General features: G+C 31.6%; 2 protein-coding genes across 2 annotated transcripts in view; one reads left to right on the top strand and one right to left on the bottom strand.

The window, feature by feature from the left end:
- Nucleotides 1–20,470, top strand: part of LOC127704720 (N-acetylglucosamine-6-sulfatase-like) — a 59,173-nt gene that overhangs the window by 12,126 nt on the left and 26,577 nt on the right. The window contains exons 6-9 of the mRNA XM_052208919.1: nucleotides 16,456–16,626; nucleotides 17,694–17,776; nucleotides 17,906–18,024; nucleotides 19,410–19,513. Coding sequence (XP_052064879.1) covers nucleotides 16,456–16,626; nucleotides 17,694–17,776; nucleotides 17,906–18,024; nucleotides 19,410–19,513 — 477 coding nt within the window. The remainder of the gene's footprint in view (nucleotides 1–16,455; nucleotides 16,627–17,693; nucleotides 17,777–17,905; nucleotides 18,025–19,409; nucleotides 19,514–20,470) is intronic.
- LOC127704725 (transcription intermediary factor 1-beta-like) lies at nucleotides 10,701–14,701 on the bottom strand. Its single transcript, XM_052208926.1, has one exon. The coding sequence runs from the start codon at nucleotides 14,612–14,614 to the stop codon at nucleotides 13,469–13,471; it is 1,146 nt and encodes a 381-aa protein (XP_052064886.1). The 5' UTR covers nucleotides 14,615–14,701; the 3' UTR covers nucleotides 10,701–13,468.

The following is a 20,470-nucleotide window of genomic DNA, read 5'->3' as shown; positions in this document are numbered from 1 at the left end:
TACCGTCTTCTTTATCTTGGCTTGGGATTTTTACAATGGCTGAGTTAAAGACATTTAAGTCATGTTATATAGCACATATTTTAAAACGTAAAACTTTAAACCGTCAGACAACGTAATTATATTAAATACTGGAATTTGGAATGAATGACACAAAACATAATCTCTACTACTGAGTTCTCCTCTCTTATAATTCTGATTCTTTTCAATGATGGTTTCCTTTTTTGTAGCTTGTGGCTTGAAATTTCACAATGTTGTCCAAAAATACAAACATGGATGGCTGCAATGAATACATTTTAGTTAGTGCAAATCAATAAGAGCAATTCAATAAACTATTTATTCATGTTTTATGCGATTTAATACTCACATTTCATTTAATTTTTTTATACAACAATAGTCACATTAATATTCCATAAATTATTCTTTTTAAAGTACCTAAATTTATTAAGGATTATGTACAATAAATATGTTTACAGGTAAATAGGCTCAAATGAATTCTGTATATAGACGCAATTCATACCTTTGAAAAATATCTCAAAATAACATTTGGCGCAAAAGGACTTCAGCCACATTTATTGAAATCTAAAACATCACTACTGACACTGGCACAGGCAATGAGTTGGAATGCAGAAAATTAACAAACGGGAACATAAAATCTTCTTTAAATTTTAGTATAGAAATACTATGTGAAACTGAAAATCAAAAGAAAAAAATGGACAATTCAGTTTTTAAACCAGAGCCTTTCGTAATACTGATCTGCTTAATTATATATTTTTTTATATTTTTCATTGGAAAACCATGTATGACAGACAACTATTGAAGAAGAGTTTTAAATTCATGTTTTTTAGCATAAGGTATAGTTAACATGATTGACCACATATAAACAAGTCTGTAGTTGAGAAGTTAAGACATAACTCCAAATATTTTTTCTTTGTTGTAATCCAAAGTTGGCTATACAAATGTATCATTAACTATTTATATATAGATGCATATTTGAAAATGGAGGATGGATAGATAATTTACATTTTGTTTTATAGATGACTCATGTTCAGAAAAATTGTGTCTTGCATGAATGATTTGACCTTGTTGAGCTGGGGGTATATAGGAATCCTCATGTCTGCATGTATTCAGTCTTTGTGAAAAACTTTTTCACTTAGAAGGTTGAAAATAAGTCTTGCATAAAAATTTCGTTAAATTCATATGACTTGCGTTTCCTCTTTTCAGTAAATGGTTACTGTCCAGGGACATAGGGCTTGTAGTTAATCATGAAGACAGCTAATATATTAGGATTTAAAACAGCAAATTTAAGGAAATGGTTTGCTGATAATGCAGAAATATATTTACCAGTGCACATATATTTGTTGTAATTTGTTAATTCAAATTTAATTTGTTAATTTATTCTTATTCTTTTGAAAAGTTCAAAAGTCATTTATACATACCATGAAATTTCAAATGCTTATTTTTAACCTTCCAAACCTAATCAGTAAAATTCAAAAACCTGAAAATTTCAGTTCATATAATTTTCCTTTCTTTGTGTCTGTACAAGTCGTTATCCACAGGTGCCCATCTCCATCCAATGTCATCAGGTCTTGTCCTTGTAACCCTAGGTCTACAAAGGTCAAATCCACTATGGCCAGTAAAAGTCCATTAGGCTGAATAATGTGTAGGGAACTGCCTTTAAAGTCTGCAACAACAATATTGTCTTGCTCTGTTACCACCATTGAACAGGGATTAAATGGATTCTTTTCACTATTTATAATTGTATTTCCTCTGTATTCCCATTGAATTTCACGATTCAAATTACGGTAAGTTTAATAAGTCTTCCGCAGTTAGAATCATCTTTACAGTTGTAATCAATGTAACATATTGTTCCTTCATTTGAGTTTTCTTTCCCTGTAAAAGTTTTATTTTCATTGTTGAAGGTAGCGCAACCAGTAACAGAGCCATTGGTTAGAAATTTATTTCCTGTATTGAAAATGGTTTTTGCTGGTAATCTTTTCCCTTCCAAGGTGCAGACTTCTATGATTGCTTTGTCAGTAGTGTTTTCAACATCATCAAAGCTCATTCCAATAAATAATTGATTTTCCTTGGAAATATGCAGTGAATTCTGCTTATATTTGGTTGAATCAACTATTTTCGTAATTTTTTCATCTTTTTTATTCAAACTGTAGATACCTGTAGAAGTTATAAACACCAGATCATTTGTGTTAGTTACTTCAATTGGCCCAATTTCTCCTATGTCTGCTGAACTTGAGGATCTTTTAGTGATGTTTAACTTTTCAACACCATGTTTAGCCTCAACTTGGTTGATACTATCAATGTTTGATGTCCATATTGTTTTGCTTTTGTCAATTTTAAAGTCCTTTATGCCAAAATCTGCATTAAATGCTTGTTGAATTGTAATGTCAATTTCATTGGTAGTTGTATTTGGTTCCATTCCAAACACTATTCCTGGTGTATACCGCAGTGTTTTTGAATTGTAGCGATTTGAATGAAAGGAATCCCTTACCTCTTTAAGTTGTCTTTCAAATTCTTCTGTTTTTTCAACAATTTTTGTGGTGTCCTTACTTTGAGCAGTACTGTTAAGTTGCTTCTTTACCTGGTCAATATTTGCTTGCTGCTTGTCAATTTTGTCTTTCCTAGAGGTAAAAAGACTTGAAACTAATTTCCTTTGTCTTTTCAACTTGTTTTTTTCATCGTTATATGTTTGTTCTACTTTTTCCACTGCTACTTTTTTATCCATTTCAATTCGATGTAGTATCTCTTTATATTGTAGATTATCGACTTTTTCCAGTTTGTCAAGTTTCCGAAGATATAAAATGGTTTCAGTAGAAACTTCTTCATGAAATTTAAATATTTCATTCAACCGGTCAGTGCAGCCACATTCTATGGTTTTTAACTCATGTTTCTGGTGATTGGATTGAATGCATATTGGACAGACCAGTTTATTACATGTGCTGCAGTACATAAAACATATTTGATCTGTGTGGCTGGTACATCTGACTGCATTGAATTTGCCTTGCTCATTTTTGTTTTCTTCATCTAGAGTAATATCCTTTGTATTTACAAGATTATGAATTTCTGCATCTTTATATTTTGAATGATTCCTTTTACATGATTCACACATAAATAGGTCACAATCAATGCATTTCACTGTAATTTTTGCATTTGTTTCGCACACTTCACATTGTTTTATACTCTGGGAACGTCTTACTGAACTTGGGGTAGCCATTTTAAATGAAAAATATATTTCACATAGTTCTCATTCGTCTTCTAAAACATTAAGATATTTGAGAAATAGCTCCTGTTATATTATTCAACTAAAACTGCAGCATGTTGAAATTAATAAGTAAAATATGAGGCTGTTTGGACCAACAGATGTCACATGACAAAATCTTTCAATCTGTCACTGAATTTTTAGGTTGTACATTGTATTCTACCAGAATAAACCAATTAAGGAAAACAACCATTTGTATGGAATGCAATGTAATATTTAAAGGTTATTGATGTTTAAACAATCAAAATATTATTTCAGTTTAATATTTACGCAATTACTGATGATGTTGTCAATAGAAATAGATATTAAGTAACTATGGAAAATCTGCCCAAAGTATGAGGTTATGATATATAGCAGAAAAGGTATATAATCACAGTGTAACTGTTAAAAAATAAGATAAATTTCATGGTAAAATGTAAATTTTCCAAATGTATAGCGTGCCTTATTGATAAAATCCAAACTTTGTTTTTGGAATTTTATAAAATTTGAATAACTTAAAGCTGCATGAACAATTTAATTTTTAATGGTTAGGTTCATTTCTAAGATACTATAAGCAATAGATTGACTATATTTGGTGTGTAGAATGATTTCAAGGTGTTATGTCTATCCAGCAGGGTTCACATGACCTTGAACTCATTTATATGGTTTGGGTATTGGTCAATGTTAAGTTTTTTCGTCATGTCCATTTCTCTGATTCTGTATTGTTTAAAGCATTAGCCAAAAGACATATACAGCTTACAATCATTCCAAACACCAAATATTGTTGTGTATTGTGGCCTGCGAAGAAAGTTACGTTATGCGAGACATAGATATTACCATCCGGCAGTGGCAGCGTAAACTATTTGTATAAAGTTCATATTTCAGGAGGTAGAAGACCTGATGCTTCATACCTTGTATGCAGATGCCTTTTGTTGCTTTGTTTCCGTCTGTCATATGTCCAATGTCCTTGATTTCATTAATTTTCATGGATCAGCGACTGCTTGAAAAAAATGTGAAATACTTACTTATTATGAGTAATAGGATAACTATATTTGGTATATGGGTTCCTTGTAAGGTCTACTAGCCTGTCAGACAGGGTTCACCTGACCTGACCTCATTTCATAGATCAGTGATCAAGGTTAAGTTTTCATGGTTATGTCTGTTTCTCAGATACTATATAGCAATAGGTCAACTATATTTGGTGTATTAAATGATTGCATGGTGTACATGCTGTGTTGCAGGGTTCATCTGACCTTGTCCTCATTTTTATGGTTTATTGGTCAAAATTGTTAAATTTTCGTAATTACCCGTAGGTCTGTTCTCAGATACTATAAGCAATAGGCTAACCATATTTGGTGTATGGTATGATTGTAAGATGGACATGACTGTCTTGCAGGGTTCATCTGACTTTTACCTCATTTTCATGGATCAATGTTATTGTTAAGGTTTTCTGTCTACTCATTATTAACATAACTTTCTTTGATCATTTTGACAAATGTTTTATAATGATGTAATTAACTTTAGCGCTTCCTTCTTAGGTGCCAAATAAACCAAAATATTTGATATGGTTCATTTGCCTTTAACCTCATTTTCTTGGTTCATTGGCCATTGATAAGTTTTATATCGTAATTTCCATTTATCAGATACATTATGCAATTGGAATTTGACCTCATTTACATGGATCAATGATAATGTTAAGGTTCTGTGATTCTTGTAGTAAATGTTCTACTCATTATTGATATAACTTTCTTTGATCATTTCGATAAATGTTTGGTGTATGAAATCTTTGTAAGATGTAGGATTCATCTGAACTTGCCCTCATTTTCAAGGTTCATTAGTTAATGTTAAGTTTTCCAGATAAGGTTCATTTGTCATATGCTATAAGCAGTAGGTCATCTATATTTGATGTATTTAATGATTGTAAGATTAACATGTCCATCTGACAGGGTTCATTTGTCCTTGGGTGAATTTCATGGTTCATTGATTAATATAAGGTTTTGTGGTGACTCTTGTTTCTCAGATACTTTAAGTAATAGGTCAATTATATTTTGTGTATGGAATTATAGAAAGGTGCACACAGGGGCGTAGCTGCCGTTAAGCACTTTAGGCACGTGCCTACACATAATTTTTTCATAAATATTTTTTTTTTATTAAAAAAATTATAAACAACGTTATCTGTAGATGCACGCCAGTGAAGTCGTCAAAACTCTTTAATTATCGAATGTCATGTGTACACTAGTCCATCATCCTTAGTGAATGGAGTATTGCATATAATTGTATGTCATTATATTCCCCCTTATATAGAAACTATAAAATAGAAATGTGGTTCAGATCATTTCACTTCTATCAACAAATACTTGAATGAATCTCAACTTAGACACATGATTTTTTTTAATTAGTTATGGTTGGCTTTCAACTACTTTCCACTTGGTCTTCATCCGACCTACAATAAAACCCTTGCCAAAGTTGGGCGTCCATTTGGCTGTGCAGGATGTATAAATACGCAGTCATGTCTGGTCAGAATGGGGACGTTAAATCCTATGCCTAGTGTTGAGAGAATGCCACGCTCTCTACACATTAAGAAACTTGCAACAACTCTTTGAGGGGTTTGTAGGTGGTCTACTGAAAGGCAAAATTTCTGTTCCTACCCAATAAACCCTAATTTTCGAATGCATGGCAATTACAAATTTCCAGACCTTTGTCCTGGACGACCCCTATTACAGGATCTAGCTACCTGTTGTATTTATTGTAAATTTGGTTTTGTCCTGAACATGCATGAACTATTTGCCACTGGACGTTTAGCAAGCAATCAATTATTCAACTAGCTCTAACAGTTAAGGTTTCTTTTAAATGTAGGATTGTCAATATATACTATCAATTGATGTATATATCAATTATCCTCAATCAGAAAGGAATAGATATGAAAATACTGAACAGGTTGTGATGCTTAATAAAGGGCTATGCTGATCCACACGCTGGGCAATGCATATTCTGCCCTGGACCTGCTGGAATTTGTGCCTACAGTTCATTGGATACCTAGCTACGCCCCTGGCACATATATCCATCTGGCAGAGTTCATCTGAAAATTGGCCACATTTTCATTGATAATGATAAATTTACGTGATATCTGTAGTAAAACCTTGAATTCAAAGACTTTTAACATACAATTGAATCATCATCAGTAAAGAAGGCAAGACATCTCGACGTGTTTACAATTGTACTTCAATTAGGATAGCAAATGAACTACTGTTTCTTTGCTGTATAATTGAATGAATAAAATGATCCATATAAAAAATTACTACAAGAATTTTTTCCATTGAAATCCTGTAACTTTAATCTTTGCAATCCCTAGATCCTTTATGATAGAATTGCACCAGATGATGATAAGTCTGCCTGAGGTAAATGATTATCCCTGGAGGCTGTAGTTGTTTTTGTTATAAAATTTTACAGTCATGACAGTGAAATTTTTTGTAGGAGAGACTTATGCATTAATTTTAGGGCTTTTGTTTATTGCGATATCAACAATTTGGAAAATGACCCCAATATCTTGTTCCCATTTTCATTGACTGAAATTTGTATGGATGTTGATCATGATGAGTCATTGTCACTTAACCGTGACCCTTTTTTATGATTATATTGTCATTTTTATACCACCGCAAAAAATTTTGCTGTCGTATATTGGTATCACGTCGTCGTCGTCGTCAGCGTTGTCCGAAGACAATTGGTTTCAAGACAATAACTTTAGGAAATGTAAATAGAAATCTATGAAATTTAAACACAAGGTTTATAACCACAAAAGGAAGGTTGGGATTGAAATTTGGGGGTTATAGTCCTAACAGTTTAGGAATAAGGGGCCAAAAAGGGGCCCAAATAAGCATTTTTCTAGTTTCCAGACAATAACTTTTGGAATGGTGTATGGATCTCTCTGAAATTATACCACAAGTTTCCATACCACAAAGGGATGGTTAGGATTTGCTTTGGGGGGTTATGGCTCAAACCATTTGGAATTAGGGGCAAAAAAGTGAGAAAAAACAAGGGTGTCCTGGTTAATGGACAATTAAAAAAGTACAATGTTATGTTTGGATTACCTCCCTTACACTGCTTTTAAATTATGTATAAAGAAATGTTGTATTGTCTTGAGGTGATTAGCTGTCAATTTATTTTTAGAAGTTACTATTTATAAATGCTGATTAAGGAATATTAATTTTAGCCATGATTATGTATGTCATTTTCTATTTAAAGACTTTTATGATGTATTTAAATAGGTAATTATGGTTGCAAACTCCATTGGAAATTGATTGAGATTATGACCATATCTTGAGGGAAAGAATTTTTTTTTGGAAAAAGGGGGCGTAACAAAGAAATTGTGAGGGGGGAATCTTTTTTTTTTTGCAAAAAAGGGGGGGGGTAAAATTTTTTTTAATTTTTTTTTTTTTTTTTTTTTTTGGGGGGGGGGTCAATTCGCAACAGCATAGTGTATTGTACAAAAGCAAAAAAAAAGGGGGGACAATTTTTTTTTTTTTTTTTAGGTGGGGGGGGTCAATTCACAACAGCATAGTGTATTGCACAAAAGCAAAAATATGAATATAAATTCAAATCATATTATCAAATCTAAGTTCTTTGACTACAGTTAATCTGTGTCATAAACCTATTATGTGTCAAATATTTAATACAATCCAAATTCAGACCTGTATCAAGCGCGAATATTGTGTCCATTTTTGCCCCAACTGTTCAGGGTTGGACCTCTGCGGTCATATCCAGCTGCACTCGGCGAAGCAATTTATAAATTTTCAGAATGTGGTCTGTTCCTTAGCAACTATAAGTAATAGGTCATCAAATTTGGTCTTTAAAAACTGTTCTTTATCTCAATTTTATGCTACAGTCTGTTCAAGTCAACTTTTCAGATTAGAGCGTGCATTCATAAAACTTTACTCAGTACTCACAGTACAAAATTTGTGCTCGAAACATCAGAATCAGCATTTTGATTGGTTTAATTCTGAGGCTGAATACGATGATTTTTATGACAGCAAGCCCTAATTTTACCTCAGTGACTATGCATGTTGGGTCAACAATATTTGGTATTGGGATTGGTTGTGGGAGTAAATGTCTGTCGGACATGTCATATGGTCACAACCTTATTTTCCATCCAGTGGTCAGGTTTATTTTCAGGATAAAGGCTGTTCCTTACAAACATTGTATGATAGGTTGACAAAATTTGGTATATATCATTCATGTTTATGTGCCCAGTCCATGTCATGAACCATGTCACTGGTTCTCTTTAACCAAATATTTTTTTTTTCCTTTAGGAAATTTGATATGAATGTCTCCGTTTTATTTATTCACTTCTTTTCTAGGGCAGTTTAGAATTTGATGTTTTGTATAGACACTTGTCTATTGTTGAAGACTGTTTATTAATCCTTGGATATTTTTGTTATAACTTTTTTTTGTGTAGTTAAATGATGTCACTTTGATAAAACCCCACATCCTATTCATATTGTCCAAAATGTCAAGCTCTGGTGGTCAAAAGAAGTTTTCTTGGTGAAGTTTGTTGAGTACCTTTATATGATAGATCAACAATATTTGGTGTGTAGATTGTGTGTGAGAAAAGATATATCCGTCCATAAGACATCATTAATCAAGGTTAATCGGACTTAAACTGAATTCATTACATATAAATGAACTGTGCACCAGACAGATTTTACTTGATCAGTGAATGGACCTCAGTTTTTGCGTTTGAACAGTTGAGACTTTTTGGTGTGACAGTTTTTGAGCATCAATGATACAAAATTAGAAAAAAAGTTGTCATTTTGTGCCATTCATAATACCAAAGTTCATAATAATTAAAAGTCAAAAACATATCCATATTTATTTCAGTTTATTTTTAAATCTGCATAATAGTTCCTTGTAATATAAAGATAAGGAAATGTGGTATGATTGCGAATGAGACAACTATCCACCATTGTTCAAATGACATTGATTTAAGCAATTAAAGGTCACCATACAGTCTTCAACAATGAGAAAAAGGCATACCATATAGTCAGCTATAATAGGCCTGACATGATAAAATGTGAAACAATGCAAATAAGAAAACTAACAGTCTAATTTATAACAATCCAATTTATGAAAAACAGATATGACAGACATATATATAGAGATAAACATGTAATATATAGGCAGATAGGTTATATAATATTTGTAAAGGCATACAAATTTATTCAAAATTGTGTAAATATGGCATTCTGAAATAAAAAAATGCAAAATATTGATAGTGATAGTTTTGCAAAAATAGAAACTAACATTTTAAGTTATTAAAACTATGTGTATGCGGCTTTTTTCCTTAAATGTCCCTGATCAATTTAATTGATTGATTGATTGGTGGCTTTTGCCACTTTCAGCTATATTGTGCTATTTTGTGGCGATCAGATTTTATTGGAGGAAACTGGAATGCCTCAGAGAGAACCACGACCTTCAATAGAACAACTAACAATCCTAGTCAATCGAGATTGGAGTCGAGCTTACCTGCTGGGTGAAGGATTGAAACTCACAACCTCGTTGTCGAAAGGCTAGTGATACAGTAGTTTGACTACTTATACCTCTCGGCCATTGAGGCCTCACTGATCAACTTAAATATGTAATCAAAAGTATACCTTCATGTTATACATTTAGAGATAAAATGGGGTAGCAATTTCAGATATTTACTCAAAATACCGTGGTTTTTTTTTACATTTCTATCCGTTTGGCAGAAATGTCTAACTTTTTTGTTTCAAAAGTTAAACACAAGCATTTTTTTCTCAAAACTTTTGAAATATCTTGTGATCTAAATTTGTTTTATAGAAAAACATTCATCAGTGATGTTTTCATAAAAAATGGTTCAAATTATCTTCCTACATAATTAAACCTAATGCTATTTAAAAAAAAAGGGGGTCCATGTACTAGTTTTCAAGCCAATGATCAATGGAAAAAAATCTTTCCAGATATCTAACACATTCATGAAAAATGACATTTTTACATAAGCAACTTTATTTTCTCCCCTGTAACTGTATTGTATGTATGCCCTTAAAATAGAATTGATCTGAGCTTGATTCAGGTGACTTAATCATAAATCTAACTAAATTTCACCTGAGCACTCCTGATATTATACCCCATGATAAAAATTTTATAAAATTTATGACATGCAAGAAAACTGGTTAAAGCATATGTAGATATAATATAAGATATGGTGTGATTGTCAATAAGGAAATATTCACTAAAAAACAACGGATGTAAACAACTATAGGTCACTGTAAAGCCTTCAACAATGAGCAAAATCCATACAGTATAGTAAGCTATAAAAGGCTCTGGGATAACAAAATGAAAAACAATTCAATAGAAAAAAATCTTTAAACTAATAACACTAGTAACATATGTTATAAAATATATTATATAAATATCAAAATAATACATTCTGAAAAAGACTTTGTTCAAAAGTAAAAGTCTTTTGCACTTTACACATTTTGTATGGTGTTCCATTCCATAAAACTGATCCTGAATAAACAAAAAACTTTTTCAACAGCACTGTTTTTTTTACTTAGGAATTTTCATATCAAACTACGTTAAGTAACACCTCTCAAAGAATAGGGATCATTATCTGATATTTGTTTAAACTTTTGATCTAGGTAGTGTGGTGCTTCATTATAGAATTGAGTGCTGTTTTTTTATATATATATAAGAAATGAAAGCAACTGACCAACACATTGCATGAAGCATTGTTTGGTGTCAAATTAAAAAACACAGATTTTGATTCTAATGAAAACAATTTTAAAAATAAAAAAATATATGTCATTCACATTTTGAATCAGAAAGTAAAACTTTAAACACAAAACTTGGACAGAAATTGTCAAGTGAAATGAAAGCAGTATCATTCCACATGAAATCAAATATAATACATCATATAGCTGAAATTAGCTTATGAAGATGACGATTTCAAAGTTAATAGATTGTATATATCAATTATCCATATTTCAAGATATATTGTCAACTCATTTTTTCAAATGGATAAAATTTGTTATTTTTAAAAACATAATAGTTTGCACAAAGTACACATGCACTGCAAAAAAAAGTGTTGATTGATGAAGTAGGTAGAGCTAATGATTTGAGATTCTTGGGTTCAGTTGCTTTCATTTATATGAAAAAATTGAATGATTGATTCATCTTTCAGCTAATAAAAGATCATATTTTGTATGGATTAAGCACCTACTGTAAATTATCTGCACCTATTTGAATAGAAGTAAATAATTGTGGTATTTAATTTTATTTTCAACCGTCATTCACCTAAGTTGAGTAAAAAGGGTGGCTGATGGGGATAAAGGAACTGTTGACCTTTTTTATTGTACTTATGATATTTTATTTTGGTATCTTCTTCCTTTTTTGGTACTAAGTATGCCTTGAGTGATTTACCTCAAACTTTTGCAACACGACGGGTGCCACATGTGGAGCAGGATGCTTACCCTTCCAGAGCACCTGAGTCACCCCCAGTTTTTGATGGGGTTTGTGTTGCTCAGTCTTTAGTTTTCTATGTATGTTTTGTGTACTGATGTTGGTCTTTTTCTTTTTTATAGCCATGGTGTTGTCAGTTTATTTTTGACTTATGAGTTTGAATGTCCCTTTGGTATCTTTCGCCTCTCTTTTACCAAATTATTAAGAATGGTCTGAAATGGTCTGAGGCACTGTATACTTGTCACTTTTGTTATTCAAAAGTTTTGTACATTTTAATATTTAAAACACTTAATCAATTTTTCATGTGTGACACAAGAAATCAAGTATGTCCATGAGATTATTTTCTCAAACTTAACCCAATATAAGAAAGGCGATATATGAGGTCTTCTTATTGTTTGATACTTTTCGCCTTTGTTATTTCAGACTGATTTGAGTTTTATTTTAGAAAAATAATCAATATACAACTCTGATCAAAATAAATCAGTCAGGTATTTAGATATGTTCAGTCATTGCATTAGTTCAGTTATGTTGAACTGTAATTGGTAAAATAGTCTATATTTTTCAAATACTTCGCAATTCTTTTTAGGACACAGTAGTTAATGAGAGTGTTGACCTGACATTTATGCTCCATATTATGTTATTTTTCAAGATGAAGTCTGTTTCTCAGTAACTATGCATGAAAGGTTAATATTTATATGTGGAACCTTTGTAATGATCATGTACATCAGAATGTTTCTGAACATAGTGAAAGACATGGTTAAAACCGTTAAAACAGTTTGACTAGTCATGAAAACAAAGTCATTCACAATTTGAGGGTCGAAAATCAGTCTGCATAAAAATTTCTTTAAATTCATATTGGCTTGTGAGGCCTCTTTTCAGGAAAATTTACAGGCCATGGACGTAGGGCTTGTGGTTAATCATGAAAACTTAATTTATAATGAAGTAAGAACAGTGTATAGTATCACTTTAAGGAACATATTGCTGATAATGCAGAAAAATATTTATGAGTACACATGTTATGTTTTTTGTTAATTCCAAATTTTTATTTGTCAGATAAAGCATACATGTTGTTCTTTTGAAAAGGTCTAAATTTACTTTAACATACCATGAAGTTTCATTTGCTTATTTTAAGGTCCAATATCTAATCAGTAAAAATCAAAAACCAGAAAATGTCAGTTCAGATAATTTTCCGTTCTTTGTGTCTGTAAGAGTTTTAATCCACAGTTGTCCATCATCATCTAGGGTTAGCAGCTCTGGTCCTTGTAATCCTACCAAGGTCAAATCCACTATGGTCAGTAAAAGTCCATTTGGCTGAATAATGTGTAGGGAACTTTGATTGAAGTCTGCAACAACAATGTTGTCTTGCTCTGTTACCACTATTGAACAGGGATTAAATGAATTCTTTTCATGATTCATAATTCCGTTTCCTCTGTAATCCCATTGAATGTCACGATTCAAGTTAAGTTTAATAAGTCTTCCGCAGTGAGAATCATCTTTACAGTTGTAATCAATGTAACATATTGTTCCTTTGTTTGAGTTTTCTTTCCCTGTAAAGGTTTCACTTTCATTGTTGAAGGTGGCACAACCAGTAACAGAGCCGTTGATTAGAAATTGATTTCCTGTATTGAAAATGTTTTTTGCTGGTAACTTCTTCCCTTCCAAGGTGAAGACTTCTATGATTGCTTTGTCAGTGCTGTTTTTAACATCATCGAAGCTCATTCCAATAAATAATAGATTTTTTTAAATGTGTATTGACCTTGGCTTATTTTCAGTTAAACCAACTATTTTCTTGATTGTTTCATCTCTTTTATTGCACCTGTAAATACCTGTGGAAGTTATGAACACTAGATCATCTATGTCCATTACTTCAATTTGCCTTATTTCTCCTTTGTCTGCCAAAATTGGTGTTCTTTTAGTGATGTTTAAATTTTCAACACCCTTTTTAGCTTCAACTTGGTTGATACTATCAATGCTTGATGTCCATATTGTCTTACTTTTGTCAATCTTCAAGTCCTTTATGCTAAAATCTGTCTTAAATGCTTGTTGAAATGTAACATCAATTTCATTTGTAGTTGTATTTGGTTCCATTCCAAACACTATTCCTGGTGTATACCGCAGTGTTTTTAAATTATAGCGATTTGAATGAATGGTATCTGTTACCTCTTTCAAATGTTTATTTTCAAATTCTTCTGCTTTTTCAACAAACTTTGTTGTGTCCTTACTTACAGCAATATTGTTAAGATGCTTCTTTTCTTGGTCAATTTTTCCTTGCAGCTTGTAAATTTTGTCTTTCCTAGATGTAAGAAGACTAGAAATTAAATTCCTCTGTCCCCCCAACTTTTTTTTTTCATCATTGTATTTTTGTTCAACTTTTTCCATTGCTTCTTTTTTATCCAGTTCAATTTGACGTAGTATCTCCTCATACTGGAAATGGTCAACTTTTTCCAGTATGTCAAGTTTCTGAAGATATAAAATGGTTTCAGTAGAAACTTCATCGTGAACTTTCAATATTTTATTCAACCGGTCCTTGCAGCCACTATCTATGGTTTTTAAATCGTGATTCTGGTGATTATCCTCAATGCATGTTGGACACACGAGTTTATTACATGAGCTGCAGTACATACAACATATTTGGTCTATGTGGTTGCTACATCTGACTGCCTTGAATTTGCCTCGCTCATTTTTGTCTTCATCATCTGCATTGATATCTTTTATATCTACAAGCTTATGAATTTCTGCATCTTTATATTTTGAATGATTCCTTTTACATGTTTCACACATTAATCTGTCACAATCAATACATTTCACTTTTATTTTTGAATTTGATTCACACACTTCACATTGTTTTATACTCTGGGAACGTCTTACTGAATTTGAGGCAGCCATTTTAAATGAAAAACAAAACTACTATATGATTTTCCACATTATCCCTTCAATACAGTTTTATGATAGTTGACATATATAATGAAATTATTCAACTTGAACACTATGTTGCATACAAAATATGCAATCTGAGTCTGTTTAGAAAAAATAGATGTGAATACAAGGAAATTTTATTTAAAAAAACATAATTTTAAGTTATCAAGGATGAATGTATCAATTACATATGGGAATTCTTAAGAAAAACCTTAGTATGTAATACAATGGACTATTTAAAGACTTTTAAAGTATACTTTATCAAAATAAAATTTAATTTATTGTTGTTGCAATATTTGTACAGTACACTTGGTTATACAATCTTCGTGCGCAATAGCCAATACAAATACACTTTTAAATTACTTTGGAAAATCTGCCATGATTTAACATGATATAATGTATATCATGTATATATTGATAAATATAAAAATTCAAACCATTATCTATTACAATGCATGTACTATATAGTGTGATTGACTAATATGACAGCAAACAATTCATATTTATCTTCTTAACTTTACAAGATATTTAACAAATTGAAATTGTGTGTAATATTACTGTTTAATATTGGCAAAAATTCAATGCATTCCCTGCAAAATAATGTCCCTATATCCGGAAATCTGCAAAAGATACATGTTTTTATAAATGAATTTTGAATCTTATCAGATGCATCTGATATATTAAGATTTTTAAATGGATTTTCAAATGAAAATATTGGTTATTAATGTGGTGATGTACAGCGGGTGGGCGGCTGCCAAACAGTGTCAGGGCAATAACTTGAAAACTTTAAATTTATATATGATGTTTCCTGTGACTGTGAAGGTCAAGTTCGATTTTCACAATTTTAGCGTATTTCGTTGTTGAGTTGTAGACCTTTAATTAGCTAGAAGTGATACTTATAGTGTTATCCGTGTAATAACTTGAAAAATGCATTGGTGAAATCTTTTTAAATTTAGATACCCGGTATGTTGTTTCCTGTGACTAAATGAAGGTCAGGTTTAATTTTCACGATTTTAGCTTTTATCAGTGTTGAGTTGTAGACATTTAAGTAGTGAAAAGTGATACTTACAACATTGTTCACGCAATAACTTGAAAATGTTTTGACAAAATCTTTTCAAATTTAGATATATTATTTCCTATGACTAAATAATGGTCAAGTTGTTTTTCACGATTTTAGCTTTTATCTTTGTTGAGTTATAGACCTTTAAGTAGCGAAAAGTGATACTTAGATTGATTTTGGCTTTTCCATTTCTGAACCCTTCAAAGATTCATTTATTTTTTTTACTTGATCCTGTTTGGGGGTCCAGATTGTAAATATCATTTTCGTGCAGGAAAATCCAGTTTGCTGTCAATCTGACAGCTAGCCTCTTGTCTTCAAGTTATTATAAATATGCACACACAAAAAGTTTGACCTCTCTAACAACTGTTAGAAATTAAAGTGTTAAATAATAGGAATTTTTTTCATCTGTTATGATACTTAGATGATAATATAAGATGGATTTGGTAGGGAAAATGTTAATTTTCTGTATGTTTAGAACTAAAGAGCCTAAATAACAAAAGAATTTTCAAATCATTTCTTAGTTTTTTCGTAATTTGAAACAGGTAGGCAAAGTATACATAATTGGGAATATTTGGGATTTAGATGAAATACTGCTCTGTTGTAACTTACTGTCACTAAGGGAGGGGATGATTTTCTTTTGACAAAAACATAAATGTTCTCAGAACAGAAGATCTACAGCATTTTTAACCAGCAATCAACGGGAAAAGGTAAATATTCATATTGTTTAATTGAATAAAACTCTTTTTTTCAGAACAGAAGAGCTACAGAATTTTTGGAGCAGCAATCAACAGAATCTGGACCATTTTTTATGATGTTATCTACACCTGCATCACATGCACCCTTTACACCAGCACCAAAGTATAAAGATAATTTTGCTGACAAACAAGCTCCAAGAACTCCTAGTTACAATATTCATGGAAAGGTTAATTATTGTTTCTAGACAACCAGAAACCAAATGACTGTTGGGGAGAAACAGCAGCTGTGTTTCACTTCGATATTGATCTTTATAGTACATGTAGTAGTTCCATGTTTTTTCCATTGACAATAATTAAAAAAAAAGTTCAAATAAAATACAGATGAGCTACAGGGCAAATAATTTTATTACTTCTCTCCTGTTAAATTCTTAATGGTTACATCTTCACTTTACTTTCATTTGAAATCCTCAAAAACCAAAAATTCGATATTCAAGGATGTTTAAATATTTTAAAAGCTATATGACCAAAAGAACCTGAAGGAAACCAAAACCATCAATTAAATGTGATCTCTAGAAGTTTTTTTTATATTGGTAACTGGGTTGCTGTCTCATTTATGGATATCGACATAACCTTTTATTAGCTTCCTGGGCCCAAAGGGCCAGTGTGAGCTTTTTCCACCACTTGGCATCTGTCGCCTCTGAAACCACTGAGCCAAATTTAACAAAACATGGCCATAATCATCATCTTGTTTATCTAGTTTTAAAAGTGTGTCAGATGACCCCCCCCCGCCCACTTTTCCAACCAAGTTTTGTCTGTTTTCATGAAAATTGCTGCAGATAGAAAAAATCACTAAGGGCAGAAATTTTCAGCATGATAAGATCTACCTAATTTCTAATTCTAATTTCTTTTTAATTCAAAACTGTTACACAACTTCATAAAGGATTTATTGCCCTTAAATGACAAATTACAATTTTTTTGCTTTTTGTCTATATTTGTCTTGCAAACTGTAATTGATATTTATAAGCAAAAATGATCAGCAAGTCAACAAGGTCGAAAACTTCAGTCGTCGCCTTATTGGAGTTATTGCCCTTTAATGACAGTTATTACCATTTTTTTTTCATTTTTGCATATAATGTTGAAAACTAAAGAAGATAGATAACAACTTTAAAAAAACAAATTATCAGCAAGAGAATTTCTACCAATAAGTCAATATTGCTGAAATTGTGAGGTGACTCCTGACTGGAGTTATTGCCCTTAAATGATGATTTTATTTTCACTAAAATCTGTATTTCAGGACAAACACTGGTTAATTGAACAAGCACTTAACCCTATGCCCAATGATACAGTAACAACTATTGATGACATTTTCAGAAGCAGGTAAATATATGCACGTTGAGGTGTTTTCTTTTTTATGCTGGTATTGTAATGCATTAGTAATCTTCTTTTCTATTTATAAAATATGAAGACTAATATTTTCAGATGGTAAATTTTTCATTTTTGTTTCAGATGGAGAACATTATTGTCTGTAGATGATATGGTAGAAAATGTAGTCAACATTCTGACAGAGAAAGATATGATCAACAACACATTTATATTCTTTACATCTGATAATGGATATCATTTAGGTAATATTTAAACTAAAACATACTGTTTTATAGTTGTTTATAGGATTTAGTTCCTTTGTTACACTATTTATAAAACTGGTATCAACATTAGGTAGACAACAACACTTCAACACAAATTTAATGAAAAGTAGTATGTAGAGACAGCTACATGGAGATCTGTTCTATTGCTTATATTGTAATCCAACTTATTTTCAGGGATACTTTATTTTGCATTTAGCAGATTTGCAGCTGTTTATATTTTTATGGTATTTTGTATCTTTCTTGATGTATTTTTATAAGGGAAGATCTCAGTTTTTATATGTCCGTTTACGGGACGTATTATGGTATACCGTTATCCATCTGTCTGTCTGTCCGTCGTCAACATGTCGGACAATAACTCAAAAATGCTTTAACCAATCTGCATGAAACTTTGGTGAATTGTTTATATTTATTGATGTGAGCTCCCTTTTCGTTTTTTATAAATTTTAGAATTTAAGTTTCCGAGTTATGGGGTTTTATTCATTAAAAAAGGGGGATTTTCCAGTTTTCGGACAATAACTCAAAAATACTTTCACCAATTTGCAAGAAACTTTGATGAAGTGTTTATATCTATTGACATGAGCTCCCTTTCGAATTTTATAAATTTTAGATTTTACGTTTCGGAGTTATGGGGTTTTATTCATTAAAAAAAGGGGATTTTTCAGTTTTCAGACAATAACTCAAAAATGCTTTCAGCAGTTTTCATGAAAGTTTGGTGAATTGTTTATATCTATTGACATAAGCTCCCTTTCTATTTTTATAAATTTTAGATTTTACGTTTCGGAGTTATGAGATTTTATTCATAAAAAGGGGGTGATTTTCCAGTTTTCAGACAATATCTTTAAAGTGCTTTGAGCAGTTTTCATGAAACTTTGGTGACTGGTTTATATCTATTAAGATAACCTCCCTTTAGTTTTACATAAATTTCTGAAATGACATTGAGATGTTATTGAACTTTATTCTTTAAAAAAGCAACAAGCGTATCATGCACCCATGGCGCAGCTAGTCTTGATCTTTTGTTTTGCTCAATTTGTTTACTATTATCAGTAAAATAAAAATAATTCTGAATTTGAAGTTTATAAAAAGCATTGATAAAATCTGAGTGTTTTTTGTTTTGACAATGTAAACATGATAGAATTATCAAAACCAGGTGTGGCATTAAATTCTGTAAAACTTTATGATGTATCCTGTCAAAACCTCAGCAGTGGTTAGTTATAAACAAGCCCAGGTAGCTATGAAACTATTGACATGTCCAAATCTAACAAAGATAAAGAAAATTCATACAACAATATTATGGTACAATATTGTTGTAGAAAAAATCTTAGTGTAACTGAAATACTAAGGTATAACAATTTTAACTATTGTAGGTCAGTTTTCATTGCCTAATGATAAACGACAGTTGTATGAATTTGATAACAGAGTTCCATTTATGGTTCGAGGACCTGGTATAAAACCTGGTTCTACTTATAATGTAAGTATTATAACAAAACTTTACGACAAAAGAGATGATTTCAGCTTCCCAATTGTGAACTTTCCATTTCTATGTAGCAACATTCAAGCAGCTCCTGCATATGGCGTATATATCTCCCAGTTGATACAATATTCCAGGGCTTGTGTTTCCTATCATGATTTCCTTGATAGAGGGTTGATGCTCACAAGGAAGCTATTAAACCAAGAGTTCCAAGTGGTGAAGTTGAAATCATTCCTTCGTAAATTTTACGGACACCATTACGAGTTGGTTGACCGTTATGGAATATACGTTTCACAGATGATAGCAGATACGTTCCAAATATCATCACTACAATCCTGTCCCCTTTTCTCCAAATGTGACCTACCAAATTAGACTTATTACTGGGTTTGTACTAACATGAGCAACACGACGGGTGCCACATGTGGAGCAGGATCTGCTTACCCTTCCGGAGCAAATGAGATCACCCCCAGTTTTGGTGGGGTTCGTGTTGCTCAGTCTTAAGTTTTCTATGTTGTGTTTTGTGTACTTTTGTTTCTCTGTTGGTCTTTTTTTTTTACCCATGGCATTGTCAGTTTATTTTCGACTTATGAGTTTGAATATCCCTTTAGTATCTTTTGCCTCTCTTTTATAATGAATATATAGTTTCAGATAAATTAACAGACAGCAACAACCACTGAATGCCACACATTTTAAATTTGAGTACCGTATATCGGGTATTTTTGGCATGTGTCTAATTTTCGCTTTGTTTGCGGCAGCTAAAGAAACGCGAAAATTTGACCCCGCATAAATTTCACTGCGTATTCCCAGATTTATCATTGTTTAAAAGTTTCATACATTATAAACGTATTCTGTTGATTGTCAAGTCTTCTGTATTGTTCAGTAGATCACAAGAAAGTTTATACTTAATTAAGATCTCAGTTTATATAATAATTAAAATTACTAATCATAAATGGCACA

Source organism: Mytilus californianus, unplaced genomic scaffold, assembly GCF_021869535.1.
Source record: "Mytilus californianus isolate M0D057914Y unplaced genomic scaffold, xbMytCali1.0.p SCAF_6, whole genome shotgun sequence".
In the NCBI taxonomy this organism is placed as follows: Eukaryota; Metazoa; Mollusca; class Bivalvia; order Mytilida; family Mytilidae; genus Mytilus; species Mytilus californianus.
This window is presented reverse-complemented; position numbering and strand designations above follow the sequence as displayed.

Bases quoted from the DNA above. Each gene is read 5' to 3' on its own strand.
- LOC127704725 (XM_052208926.1), bottom strand. From the start codon at position 14,614: ATGGCTGCCTCAAATTCAGTAAGACGTTCCCAGAGTATAAAACAATGT.